The following is a 14,792-nucleotide window of genomic DNA, read 5'->3' on the forward strand; positions in this document are numbered from 1 at the left end:
TCCTAGAAAAAATCTGAAATGCATGAGAACAGTAATTTTTCATGTAAATGGTGATTTTTCTTCTTCCATGGAGGGAAAAATGTAAAAATGAATACAAAATAGCGTTATTAGTACCTTTCCCCAGTTGACAGTTATTTCTTTCAGAAATTCTCAAAGTTACATAAAAACTACTGAAACAAGTTGCTAGGGGGAAAATCACTTTGAAAAAGAGCTGAATTTCTACCTAATACTTTGAAATCCATCAAAATCTACCACAAATCTCATCCAAAAAAGAATACATTAACATTGCATTTTGTCAGAGTCAGAATTCTATTTCAACTAACTGCTTCACATTCATACAAAGGATTTTGGCCTCAAAATTTTATTACCACATTATAATCAATCACTGTTCAAGAGCACTCCTGCTTTTAGAGGTTTAACAAGGGAGTCATTCAGCAATTAAGGACAGAGCCAGGCCTGATTCCAAGAAGAATCAGCTGCTGGGCACCAGTAGTCCAATGTCTGTTAATCCAAATATCTCAAGTTATCTAATGCTTCAGCTATAAAATAGTCTTTAAAATCTAAATGCCTCTTGTTTTAACTGTCTGCTGATTAGGTAGACTTCTTTATATAATAATCACTTAATAGCCAGAAAAATGAAGCTACTAAAAGTTGCTTTTATTTATAGATTTCAAGTAACCAAACTATAAATATAATTAAATGAAAAATGAGCATAAACAGAAAGAGACAACTTCGAATCTTCAATATTTTCTTTCATGTGAACTTAGGAGTTTTATTTTGCTTTGCTTCATAAAACATCCTACAAAGCAGACAGAAAAGCCTCCAACTTTTTGTGCACAATTTAACAATTGGAAAGATATTTCTCAGATTTATACATCAGTCTGCGTGCATGTATGCAAGCATGAGTCTACCCTAATGAACAGTAATTCTTCACTATATATAGGAAAATGCAATAAGAACAAACAGAATTGATAAAAACAGAAATAGTTAACCTCTGTGGATCTTCCAGTTTTTCGAAAGTATCAGGAAGATGCTTAGCCAGATCTATCATCTCCTCAGAGACTGAAGTCAATTGTTTCTTCACGTCACTAGGTAGTACTTCTTCCTCTGGAAAAAAAGAATCAGTACTAATTTTCAAACTACAAAGCAGAGATATTTATTTAAACAGTATTATGGCTTAAATTTTCATTTTGTTTCTTTAAATGAATTCCAACAAAAAGACTTCCTTAACCTATCTCCAAATCACCTCAGTCACTTTATTTCCCTTCCAAATTTTTGCTCTTTAAAATTTTAGACTAAATTCTAAGTGATCTTCATTCATACATATTACAACCCAGTGGTTATCAACCTAGGCAGAAGGTGAAGGCAGAAATGAGAATCGGAACTCATCTGCACTATTTCAAAATCAGAAATCAATAAAACACCACATGGGAGGCTACGTACTAAATACAGTTTGGTAAACATAACCTTACCCAGCAGCCATTCCTCACTGCCCTCATTACCAGTCATCACAAAATAAAATGCAAGCCTTTCTAATCAGTGATCATCTTCCAAACTCGCAGCTTCATTCTCTCTGATGGGTCTCCATCAACACCACAAAACCTGCCCACCTTTCCCAAACCCTTCCCCTGCTTAGAATTTCTTACTCTTCATCACCACTTCTTGTGTCCTTTACAAGTCCACCCAGCTCCTCTGAAGCACTGGACATAGGATACACCATTAGCTATTCCTGCTTGCTGCAGTTATCCTGTGATCTCAAAATTACATAATTCATTGAAGATTTCGGCACCTGGTTCACTGTCTCTTCCTTCCCTACTACTCCTGTGATAATTCCTGGTAACTTCAACATTCACAGGTAACTTGATAATTCCTGGCCACCTAAGAGTATGGTGTTTTCAGTTCCTCATTCCCTCCATTTCCAACCATCTTTTCCTCAACTGACCTCAGCCACTCCTTCCCATAACCATACCCTTGATTTTACAATTGCCAGTAAAGTCACCATTTCCAAACTTCAATTACAAGCATTCCATCCTCTGAACACCTGCATGCTATCTTTCTTTGCAACACGCTTTCCCCAATACAACAATTCTTTCACACTTTCAGAACCAAGTCCATTGACCTACCGCCTTTTCCTTACCCATTACCCTTGTCACTCCCCCCATCACCCATGTCTTACGGTCCTTCCTTACCCATATTAATCATTCCTTCCTGTGGACTGAACTCTTTTGCTCCTTCCTTCTTCTATGGCAAAACACTACTCTAATTAAACCCACTTTTTTAACCTAGATGATGCCTATACCGAAACAGTTGAATATAGTTGAAAATAAAACACAGTTATGATTATGATACTTTGCTTTAAATTCATGCACAGATCTCGACGAACCCTCAGTAATGACTGTTAATTATTCTACATTTCCCACTCTCCCACTCTCAAGATGACTATTTCATACCTCATTCTCTCTCTTCAAGCCCCCAACACCTGCCTGTCCCTCCTTTTACTCAGAGAACAATTTCACTTCTTACTTCATTAAGAAAACAGAAACAACAATAAGAATTACATCTTCCCCCACCAATCTGCTGATTAGTCTGTATTCATATCACTACTCCCATTTACAGCAAAATTCCTTGAAAGAAAGAATTGTCCATACTCACTGTCTTCAAATTTTCTAATTCAATTTTCTCCTAAACTGACTTCCACTAAGCTTCTTCCAAAAGCTGCTTTTAGGAAGGTTACTGACGGCCTCCACACAGTCAAATATAACGGTTAATCTTAGCTGCTCATCTCACTCAAATTCTCAGAGGCACTGAAAACAGATGACTTACTCGGACTCACAAGATTTTCTTCACTGGCTTCTGAACACCACCCTCCTGTGCTTCCTCCTCCATCACTGCCCCTTCACAGGCCTCTTTGCTGCATGCGCCTCATCTTCCTGAGCGCTAGAGGTTGGTGTGCCCTTGACGTCAATACTTGGGGGCCTCTTCTGTTCTTTATTCCACTCACTCCCTATTTTATCTTCCCTGGTTTAACTACCATCTGTATGCTGACGACCGCCAAATTATATCTCCAACCACCTGAATGCACTCCAGAATCATGTTTCCAACTAAGATATCTCCTTGGATATGAATAAGCCTCTGAAACTTAGCATGGCCAAAACTGAAATCTAGATTTTTCTCACTCAAATCTGCTCTCCTCATAATCTTTCCACTGTGACTGACCCTCCCATTCACTCAGTGGATCCAACCAAAATACCCAGATTGTTCTCTCACTCTCTACATCTCACCGCCCACAGAGAATTCATCAGCAAATACATACACCCTCTACGGCTTCTCACCCCTCTGCTGCTACCAGCCTAATTCACACAATCATCATCTCCTGTCTGGACTATTACAATAGCCTCCAAACCAACTTCCCTGCCTAAACACTTGCCCTCCTACAGCATCCAGAAAAATACTTTCAAGATAAAAATTTAATCATATCATTCTGCTGCTCCAAACCCTATAAGGATTTCGCATCACTCATCATGGTATTTATTTTATAATAAAATATGAAGTCAGATTCACAGCCTATACAGCCCTAAATGCTCTGGCCCAAGCTACTTTTCTGGCATCATTTCCTATTCCTCTCACTCTTACTCATTTCACCTCAGTCACACTCACTGTCCCTCAGACACTCTGCTCTCTCTTCCCCTCACGCCTTCCATGTTCTCCCCTTGGGCATCATTCCCTCACTCAGACAAATGAAGTAAAGAGGTTTGGTCTGCTTTGGTTCAGTGCAATTTTGTCAGCAAGTGGTACACTGCCTGACCCACAATAAACACCCAACAAATATGGTATATGAATAAATGAATAAATATTCCCTTTCCAAACCAAGCTTCTTAAAAAAAAAAAAAGTTACTTACACAAGCTTTCTCACGTTCCTTACATCTTAGTCCTCTATTCACGCAAACGTGATTTCTCCCACATCATTCCACTCTTGCTTCGGTTACAGGACCTTCATGGTACCCAAGCCTGTGACCCTTTCTTGTGCCCCCATGACCACTCTCTCCTCGATATACCCTTTTGTCACCCAGTACACCAAAGCTGCTGCAGTAAAAGATTACAAATGATTGCCACATTGCCAAATCCAAGGACTAATTCTGAGTCCTCAGCTTCTCAGACTCTCAGGAAAATTTAAAACAGTTGATAACACCCTCCTACAAAAAACATGCTCTTTACTTGGCCTGCTGCACACCCCGCCTCCTCATTTCCTTCTATGCCCATGGCAGCTCCTCTGGTGTCCCCCTCCTCCACGCAAACATTAAATACTAAGAGTTCCTCACGACTCTCAGCCCCACTTCTTTATCTCAAACTCCTCATTCTTTACCTTGAATTCAAACTGTCCCCTGAGTTTCAGGCTGGGTATCTAAGTGCCTGCAGGCCACCACCTCCATTTCGCTAGCTCGCAGGCTTCCTTCCTTTAACATGCCTAAAATCAACTGTATGACTCCTCAACCCCAAACCCTGCTCCTCCTCTTCAACGTTTCTCACCACTGTTGCTCATGCCAGCAGCACAGGACTGATCCTTGGCACGTGGCTCACACCATCACATTAAATTCTTTTCATTCTACTGCCCTATTAAGTGTCTTTTGCATCTATCCACTTCTCTCCATCCTCAATACAACCAACCAAGCCAGGTCACCATCACCTCTCACTTGGATTATGGGCACAGCCTCCTAACAGGTCTTTCCACTGTGACCCTTGCCCTCCAGAACCCATTTTCTGCTCTACAGTCCAAGTTTGTATTTTTTAATGTAATTCACGTCACTCCTGTGCTTAAAACCCTCAAGAGCTCTTAGGAGGAAATGTAAACCCCTAACATGGCCTATCTGCTTTCCTTTTTCTGCTTCTCCTACACCCCGCACCCTGTCATATTCAATAGCTTACCGTGCTTTACTGCTTTCAGTTGCCTATAGATACCTCTTACCTCTGAAACTTGGCCCCTGCTATTTCCTGTGCCTTTGACACTTCTCCTCTGCTCTTCAGCTAGCTGACTCCTGCTCATATTTCAGGTCTTGCCGTAAATGTCACTTTCTCCATAAAATATCCTCCAGATATGCATGGATGCCTCTCCTATATGCTAACCGTAACACCTTTTTTTCCCACATCATAAGCCTCATCTTCCTACACTGCCTTTTTTTGGTTCATCTATATCCCCCATAAAGTTGTAGGTTTCCCTCTCAGGAAACAGATCGTGCCTGTCTTGTTCACTGCTGGATCTCCATTCATAAAGGGCTGAATAATATTTAATAAATGAATAAAAATATATTTAACTACTGTATCATTTAGTGTTTATTAGCTACCATCTTGGGAATAAGCTAGTATTTTAAGTGAGAAACAATGTGCAAATATCTTTTTATTTTCTGATGTTCTAATCTTCCTATATCCTTTAATAAAAGAAAAAACACAAACTTATAATACAAACCAAAAGTGGTCATTTGAAAATATCGTCTGTATATACACGGGGAAAATTTGAGAAAGGTGAGGTTGACACTGCTGGAAGGAAAGGAGGGAGGGAGGGAGGGAGCGAGGAAGTGGCCATTCTGTTTGGAGAAAAACAGCAGAGTTATCGTATCCTGGAGAAAATTTAGAAATTTAAACCAGGGCACTATAAAGCATCTTATATACTTTAAATATTTATAGCAAAGATGTATAATCTCCAGACTGAGAGGTGGGTGGTTGTATCACTGATGTTATTAAGACCCAACTCTAGAAGCCTAGTGAACAGCAATGCTACAAAGGAAAACTAGTTAAGTCCTGCTTTGCTACAACCAACATGCCTGAAGCCCTAAGCTTTGGCCAAGTAGACCTCATCCTAATGTCAACACTGCTCAGACAATCAAGGAGTTGTAATAATACTAAATATTTTGCACATGTGTGAATACTTTTTGGAGATAAACCTCACAAATGAGCAAATTCAAATCTTACCTTTTATTTTCAGACCATAACATACCTTCATGTATAGCAAATATCTGTACAGCGTCTCCCGAATTTTCTAATTTTTGATAAATGATGAAACCAGCCTACAGGAAAACCAAAAAATGAAAACAGTATACTAAAGATCACCAAATAAAATTTCATGTCCCATCTTTACAAAAATCTAAAACAATGATTCCCAAGGCACCCAAAAAGCTGAATTCAACCTATTAAGTTATGCAAAGGTCTAAATGTCTTTATTTATTCACCACACCAATTGTGAGAATGCAGAAAGTAGCTGTCTACACCTTAAAATAAAAATTTTAACATTTTAACGTTCAATATTATGAGCAGGTAACGAAATCAAATAACTTATAAATGGAATCTAACAAAATACAATCAAGTAAGAGAAAACTGTTTGACTACAGATATCCATTCCCCATTATCTCATTATTAGCTGTTAGTCAGTGTATATACAGTCCTCCTTCTAGCTACTGTTAATAGGAACAATCAAGTCACACGAATTTCTCATGAATAAAAATGCTACAGAACTTGTACTAGTTCTCAACAAGTTTTCTGATTTTTTTAAACAGAACATTATCTTTCTATTTCCCCACAAAATTGAATTTTTTCTGTTTATAAATAAAAGGAGCTTCCATTCATAAAAACAGATGCAAAAAAGTAAACAATAAGATATTCATCTACAAATAAAAGTATAAGGGGAAAAAAAGTCCATTGGAACATAAAATACATTTCTTGGAAACAAACAAACAATAGTGCTATATATATAGATAAGGCCAGATTTCATTATGTACGAATATGTAAATATGAAAATACATCTGACTAACAGCAGTAGAAAGCTAATTGTGGAGGCAATTTTTCTAAATTTTTACCACATTTTAAATATAAACATAAGAAATAAGGGCAGTTTCAATATAGAAACTGTATTGTAGTTCTTTTTATTCTGTAGTGGCCTATAATAAAATACATCATCAATACCATTTGTTCTTGCTCAGTCTAAGCTTATTCACCTTGCATGTTTTCAGAGAACTCACATTTTTTACATATAAATTGGACATTATTTTGGCTTCATGACAATAAAAATAACTAGTATTAAACAATCTATTGATTGGTACTTGCTAATTAATACTCAGAATTACAAGTTTCACTAAATTTCTTCCTAAGCATTTTTAATGCCAAACTGATTTAAAAGATTTTAGTTAAGTTTGTGCCACTACCACAATAAAACTTTTATAAAGTAATTTATTATAAAGTTTAACAAACAGATCATAGTCTAAAGATGTCTGGTACATACATAAGCATCAGTGGCTGCATATAGTTTCTGGTCCTCAGTGAGGGGAAACTTACTCCAGTTGCTGCAGCGGATAGACTTGTCTTTCAGAAGCTGTTTACCAAAGAGGTGTTTAACCAAACCACTGAGGCTCCAGGTCTCTGTACATTTCAACTAAAAGCAATGAAAAATCAACTCAGCAAAAATTATTTCCTTCTATTTTCAGATATTCCTAATTATCTGATACCAAATGAACATGTCACACATAAAGCTGGAAATGTTACACCAAAATATAAGGCAGAGATAGTCCTTAATAGATTTTCTGTCACTCAAAACCTCATTTGCAGTTTACATTATAAGAATTTAATTCTGGAATTTCCCCAATGTAGGTATTAAAATTCTTGGACTGTCGAAGCATCATTCATAGACAAAAGTTGAATAGGTTGGTAGGTTTTCTACTTCTCAGCCAAATGAATAGTTGGCTAATATGAGAATTTAACTTAATGACTACATGAATAAAATAGGGGAAATATGGGTGATGGAAGGGATGGTCAAACTTCCACTAAGAGCATCATACCACAAAAGCTGCATTATGCTCTTTAAAAAAAAAAAGATATTCAAGAGGGAAGAGATATGGGAACATATGTATATGTATAACTGATTCACTTTGTTATAAAGCAGAAACTAACACACCATTGTAAAGCAATTATACCCCAATAAAGATGTTAAAAAAAAGACATTGATATAGATGGATTAAAGAGATAAAATACAATATTTAAATTTACATATATATGAAACAAAGTGAAATAATACTAAATATGGGAGAGGGTGCTTGCTTAAAGAAACTGTTTGCTAAGGCAATGGATTAGAACTGAAGGTTTTCATTATGGAACACTCACTGGGGACTTCTTTTTTACAAAAACATTATATAGCCTACATTATTTCTTCAAAAAAATCTAAAACAGATAGAAGGGACATTCTGTGAAACATAAATTTCTTGTTTGTGACAATAATATACATATTATATCTACCTTTTCATTGGCAACATCTGTCAGCTCCACAAAACTCTTCAATTTGATGTCAAAGTCACGTAGAAGTTTCCACTGATCTCCTTCAATTCCTACACCTACCTTTTTAATTGCTTCATTTTCAAGCAACATTTTTAATCCCTGAGGGAAAACTGTAACATTTTTTTATTATTTCCATAGGTTCTATCAAATTTGATAGATTTATTTTCTACTTCTTACACATTCTATGTTTATACTTAAACTTCTGTTTAAGTTTAAATTCAGAAACACACTTAACTTGAGTGTTGCTTTTCTTGCCTAAAGCAAAAAGTCCTGATTGATAAATGACAGAAAAACAACTAACATAAATGCTACCTCTGTTATCACTAAAATTTAGCCCCTCTATACTTCAGTTCTCTAGTCTCTAAAACAGGAATAATATTAACGTTTGACAGAGACGATGTAAAAATTAAATAAAACAGGGATATGAGTGAATCAGGTAGAACATAAATACTTAAATAAACATAAGGTGATGAGAGAAGCACCAGTTAATTCAAGAGTTTAATTTTATATGGATAAAGTTGACATAATACAATTATCAACCATATAAAAATGAAACAAATAAAAGAGATACCAACCTGACATAGAAGAAATATGAAACAAGTAACATTTGCTCTCTGACACACACAGCTGAATTAGTGCAACTCTGCTCAGTTTCCCTTTACTGTATATTGGTGGCCATTCCATGTCAAATCCTACCACATCTCCATCAGACACACTCATGCTAAATGGGGAAAAACAGTGTAAATTAATTACATTAAAATTTTAATTTCTACATAACTAAAGACATCATTCAAAATGTTAAAAGACAAGCCATAGACAGTAGACGATATCTGTAATACATATAACTGATAATGAATAGTCAGAAAATATTAAAAATTCCTTGAAAAGTCAGTATGAAAAAGAGAAATAATCCAGTGGGGGCAAAAAAAAAAAGGGAGGGAAATAGGAACAGGCAATTCCCCAAAGGATACCCAAATGGCCAATAAATTCAAATGCATATATGAAGATACAAAATCTCAATAGAACTCAGAGGAATGTAAATTGAACCTATACAATTTCACATCTACCTGACTGACAAAGCTTCACAATATTAAATGCTGAGAAGGGTATCTACCAGTGGGACCACTCACATACTGGTGAATGTTTAAACTGATAAAATCCTCTTGGAAAAAACTTACAACATCTAGCTAAAGATGTGTAAACAGCATGAATTGACAAGTCTTTCTCATAAATATATGAAACTCTCATATGTGCACAGATAGAAATGTTTAAGAATGTTCATTGCAATACTGTTCCATCTGGCAAAAACGGACACACTACATTTCCATCAACAAAAGAATGAACAAATTGTAACATACTGAAACAATGTAACACTACATAAAAGTTTAAATAGAACTTCATATACCAAACCAAAAAGAAAAATTCTCAAGAATATAAAACGTTGGGGCTTCCCTGGTGGCACAGTGGTTGAGAGTCTGCCTGCCGATGCAGGGGACACGGGTTCGTGCCCCGGTCCGGGAGGAGCCCACATGCCGCAGAGTGGCTGGGCCCGTGAGCCACGGCCGCTGAGCCTGCGCGTCCGGAGCCTGTGCTCCGCAACGGGAGAGGCCACAACAGTGAGAGGCCCGCGTACCGCCAAAAAAAAAAAAAAAAAGAATATAAAATGTTGAGTGAAAAAGACAAGTGGCAGAATATAAACAGAGTTTGATAGCATTATTTTTAAAGATTCTAAATGGGCAAAGTAATAGTATATGATATTTGGGGATATAAAATTATGAAAATTATAGAAAATATGAGGGAATGCTAAACACTGAACTCGTGACAGAGTTCTCTCAGAGGACTGCAGAGGAGAGAATCAGAAAGGGCATACACGGGCTTCAGTTGTATTTTATCGTTTCATGTCTTAATAAAGATTTGAAGAAAATTAAGATTTGATAAAGCTAGTGGAAGGAATATGGGTGCTTGTTATATTATTGTTTATATATGCCTATTTCACAATTTTTAAAAGTGAAAAATGTACTTTAAAAATTTTTTTAAACTCAACCTCTGCTTTGGGCTAAGATGAAATAACACTGATCAGTCATAACTTTCCTTCATGAACAAACAGAAAACTGGACAAAATATATAAACAACAGTTTTCAGACACTAGACAATGGGCAGTACAGGACTATGCTCTCTGAGGGAAGGAAATAAATGGTAAGGCCTACTGCTGCCCCAGCTTTCTGCCTGGAACATTCCAGATAACAGAACAGGGAGGAGAGTCCAAAGCAGAGCACTGAATTGGGAGACAGAGCTCAGAGCCAGAGAAGAGGAGGCAGCTAGAGGTTGTGGGTAGAGTCCTGGGGAGGAGGGAGCTAGGCAGGAAAAGACGTGCAAGCATGCAGTGACACTGCGAGGCTAGACAAAGAAAAACCAGGGAACTGTAAGCTGGACAGCTCCTAGGGCTTACATAGAGGTAAGAGGCATTAAAGTTCTGAAAAGTTGGAGTAGATTCTTTTTGATCACCTGGGGCAGTCAACAAAGACTCCAGCCAGAAAGGTCACACCCATTACAGGGCTAAATCATGTCCAGAATAAAGGCTACCATAGATATGCCCTAAAAAAGCTTAAAAATAAGCCTCAAAATGTTAAGTCTGATCTTCAGGTAACTTAACTGCCTGACAGAGCAAAGCTCCTTTCCTTCAAGGAAGGCAATAAAATCTAACATTCAACAAGGTAAAATCACAGCATCCAATCAAAAACTGTCAGCTGTGAAAAAAAAACTGGAAAACATGACTCATAAGCAGGATAAAAATCATTTAACAGAAAAAATAACTAGTATAGTGGAATTAACAGAAGAGGATATTAAAACAGCTATTATAAACATGCTGAACATGTTCAAAGATTTAAAAGAAAACATGAATATGATAAGAGCCAAAATAGAAGATATTTTTTAAAAGAAACAAATGGAACTTCTAGAGATGAAAAATACAACAAAATTTAAAATTCACAGGATGGGATAACAGCAGAACAGACACTACAGAATAAAAAAATAAATAAGTGAACTTGCATACAGAGCCAAAGAAACTATTCAAACTGAAGCACAGAGAGAAAAAAGAATGAAAGAAGAAAGTTTAAACACTGAAAGAGCCTCGTGACCAACAACACAGTATCAAGCAATCTAACCTATCTGCATTGAGAGTGGAAAAGAGGAGAATAACAGGATGTGAGAAAAAACACATTTGAAGAAATTATTCAAATATGATGAAACTATAAACCCACAGATCCAAAAAGCTCACTGAACCCCCAAGCAAGATAAACACAAACCACACTACACAAAGGCACATCATAATCTAATTGCTGAAAACCTGGAATAGCAAAAATCTTTAAAGTAACCAAAGGAGGTGAAAATAAAAAAACTTGCCTGCCTTCCATAAAACATACAATTCATCAGAACTACACTCTTCAAAACACGCTTATTGCCTTCAGACAGGACATACTATAGCACTGTCAAAGGTAAGATGGTAGAGTTAATACATAATCATAAATAACAGATTTTACCTTCTCTGTGAGACAATTTAGTTCTATTTAATGAGTCCCAAATGTAGCCAGATAACTATAGTGGGAGTGAGGACACCTGAATGCTATTTCTAGAATACATTTACCAGGAAACCATTAATAAATAGCTTAATTTACCTCTGCTTCTTCTATGGCAATGTATAACAGTTTAAAAAAAAAAAAAAAGGACAGGTATAATAACTTCAAAGATCTGAATGAATTCCCTATTTCTCCTTGTAAAATGCTTCAAGAGCCTTAGACTGCATTATTGCAGAGTACTAATTTAATTAGACAATTTAAAAAATACTAAGTCATTTTTAATGTTCTTTTTAAGGATCATTTGCTATAATTGTTGCTAACTAAATGCGACAGAGACAATCACAATCACTATTCAGTATTACTATGTTGGTATTTTCAATGAAATAGAAAGGGGCGTTTTAGAGGTTGAATAATTTTTGCATGTTTTTCCTAAACTGGTGTGTTCTATATATAACATCTTAAGTACTGAAAAGTTAAAAAATTAGCTAGACTAATAGAAAGGCTTATGAATGAACAAACAGGTACATTACAAATTTAATTCAGTGATTTTAAGTTTTTATTTAAAAAGCAGAATTAGAACTTATCAGTGATATTTTACATGTATAAGTAATTACGTACTGAACACACCTCAACTATAAAACTCAATATACATACAAATATTACCATAATAGTTATATTCTAAGGGTCCAAATTAAACTGAAAGTAGGAAATTTAAATCTTTACCTAATATCTTCTGATAGGAAAGAACAATCATTAGCTTCATAACTGTACACAATGGATCCACTGAATTCTAAGAAGGGGAGATCATCTTCCAAAACACTCTTCTGAATAGATGCCTTGAGTTAAACAAAATTCCGAAAAGGCACAAATAAAATTCACATTAAATAATAAATGTTCACTGAAATAATAAAGTTCACTGAAGCATTCAAATTATAGTCCTAAGTTTTATCAACTAATGCTTTATAGATTAATGAAGTCATACGGACAATTTAACAAAGATAAAGCTACCCACTGTAAAATTATTTTTCTAACAAATTTATTTGCAAACTTCTAATCCTATTTTCATAAAAGCATTTATTTTATTAGATTTTTTCTTCAATTATATTAGTATTCTACATGCAATAATGTTGCCATAAAATGCTGAAGACTGGTTGATGGAGCTTAAATCTATGAAGACTTAAAACTCACTTAACCATAAAAATTCACCAAAATAAATGCTGTCTAAATTATTATATGAATTGGAACAAACTGGCAAGGTCAACAATGTAAACTAGATAAAAAGGGGAAGTATAGAGTAAGAATTCTCATTTTTGTAAACCCAGTTAAAATTTAATCCCATTCATCCATTCAATGACTAGATTCTGGTTCATTCACACAACAGCAACTCTAAATGTAAACAATGGCTTGAAGTTTACAAGTTAGGATTGACTCATTTTACAGTCAAATGCACATTAAATTTTCCATCTGAAAGAATAATCAATGAACGGCATACCTTTCTTTCTTCTACAGAATATGTCTTCTGCGTAGACATCCATTCAGGAAGTTTCCGCTGCTGTGTTGTTTCCAATGTTTGTTCATTCATCTTTAAAAGGTTCTAGTTGCAAAATCCAAAAAACAAGTACTTTGTGAATAAATACAGTCTTCGTAAGAAAACTCAGAGACAGACCTACCAATATGATTGACGATCCAAATATACATGTTTAAATTAAGTTATGGCATCTAGGCCCAAATATAGGTTATAAGAGCTGGAATCGCAAAAGAAAAAGAAACATACAACATGCGAGCTCTAATGACCATACATTTAGTATTTCCTCTTTTCAAAATAAGTGAGCCAGTTTAATTGAGTTCTAAGGTTCTAGCAGTTTCAAAATTTTATTATTCTCTGACTTTGATCCTTTTAAAAAATAATCTTTATCTTATTTACAATGAGAATATCTGGGTGTATAAACTTCTATAAATTTTTGACAACTTTAATTTTCTTATCATCTTTCCTAAGATTTAAGTAAACTCATCAAACTGTTAAACTGTTCACAAGTCTACCTGAAGAGAATTTTGAGACAGATAAGCTTTTCTATATTAAGGGTTTTTAATTATACTCTTAGCCTAACAAGTGAACCAGTCTCCCTAAGAATAAGAGTTTCGTTGAGAATATTTTTTAAAAATCTGTTACGAGCTTTGAGGGCTCTACTCAATATAAACCACACTTCAAGAATGGTTGCAGAAAATACAATTAATAGGAAAACCATGACATACTCTTTCTTTTAAAGATAAAACAGATCCATATCCTCATGTGACTTAATACACTAAACTGAAGTGGCCTTAGGTTCTTAATAAAATTCTTCAAACCCCAACCTTAGTTCCTGTTATCTCAAATTTCTAGTAAAGACATGAAATGCCCAAGGTCGCGAGGCCCCTCCACAAGACCACCAGAGTCGAGACTCAAAGCCAAACGGCAAGGTTCGAACCTGGACCTCCGCGCACTCGGGGGCTTTCCAGGGGTGGGGAGTACTGATTGGTTGATTTTTGAACAAAGACACTAGTCGCCGTCTGATTGGTTGGACGGTTGCAGGTTGACTTTTGAACAAAGACACTAGTCGCCGTCTGATTGGTTGGACGGTTGCAGGTTGACTTTGGAACAAAGACACTAGTCGCCGTCTGATTGATTGGACGGTTGTGGGGGGGGGGGTCAGCAAGCGTAATTACAGAAGCGAGAGCCGCTAGTTAAGTTTCGGTTTCCTGAGGTTTCGTTTCTCAATTGGAAATACTCAAGACGGGGCCATGGTCACAAAAAGAAATAGTGCAAACTGGAAGACTGATGCAACCCTAGCCATGCTGCGGCCTCCACCAGCCCAACGGCAGGGCGGCGGGAGGCTGTGCGCCCAACTTCAGGCGGCGCTCCCAAAT

The 14,792-nt window shown here is 36.2% G+C and overlaps 1 protein-coding gene across 10 annotated transcripts in view; it reads right to left on the bottom strand.

The window, feature by feature from the left end:
* Positions 1 to 14,792, bottom strand: part of WRN (WRN RecQ like helicase) — a 139,215-nt gene that overhangs the window by 85,274 nt on the left and 39,149 nt on the right. For 8 of the 10 annotated variants that reach the window (XM_060001076.1, XM_060001077.1, XM_060001081.1 and 5 more), the window contains exons 2-8: positions 13,381 to 13,482; positions 12,612 to 12,724; positions 8,889 to 9,034; positions 8,275 to 8,423; positions 7,268 to 7,417; positions 5,990 to 6,059; positions 993 to 1,107 (exon numbers count right to left, since the gene is read on the bottom strand). In XM_060001076.1, the coding sequence (XP_059857059.1) occupies positions 993 to 1,107; positions 5,990 to 6,059; positions 7,268 to 7,417; positions 8,275 to 8,423; positions 8,889 to 9,034; positions 12,612 to 12,724; positions 13,381 to 13,470 (833 nt within the window). In that variant the 5' untranslated portion in view covers positions 13,471 to 13,482. Of the gene's footprint in view, positions 1 to 992; positions 1,108 to 5,989; positions 6,060 to 7,267; positions 7,418 to 8,274; positions 8,424 to 8,888; positions 9,035 to 12,611; positions 12,725 to 13,380; positions 13,483 to 14,141; positions 14,170 to 14,240; positions 14,410 to 14,792 lie in introns of those variants that run through there. The other 2 variants (XM_060001075.1, XM_060001079.1) reach the window with 2 other exon arrangements.

The sequence above is a fragment of the Delphinus delphis genome, chromosome 21, assembly GCF_949987515.2.
Source record: "Delphinus delphis chromosome 21, mDelDel1.2, whole genome shotgun sequence".
Classification (NCBI taxonomy): domain Eukaryota; kingdom Metazoa; phylum Chordata; class Mammalia; order Artiodactyla; family Delphinidae; genus Delphinus; species Delphinus delphis.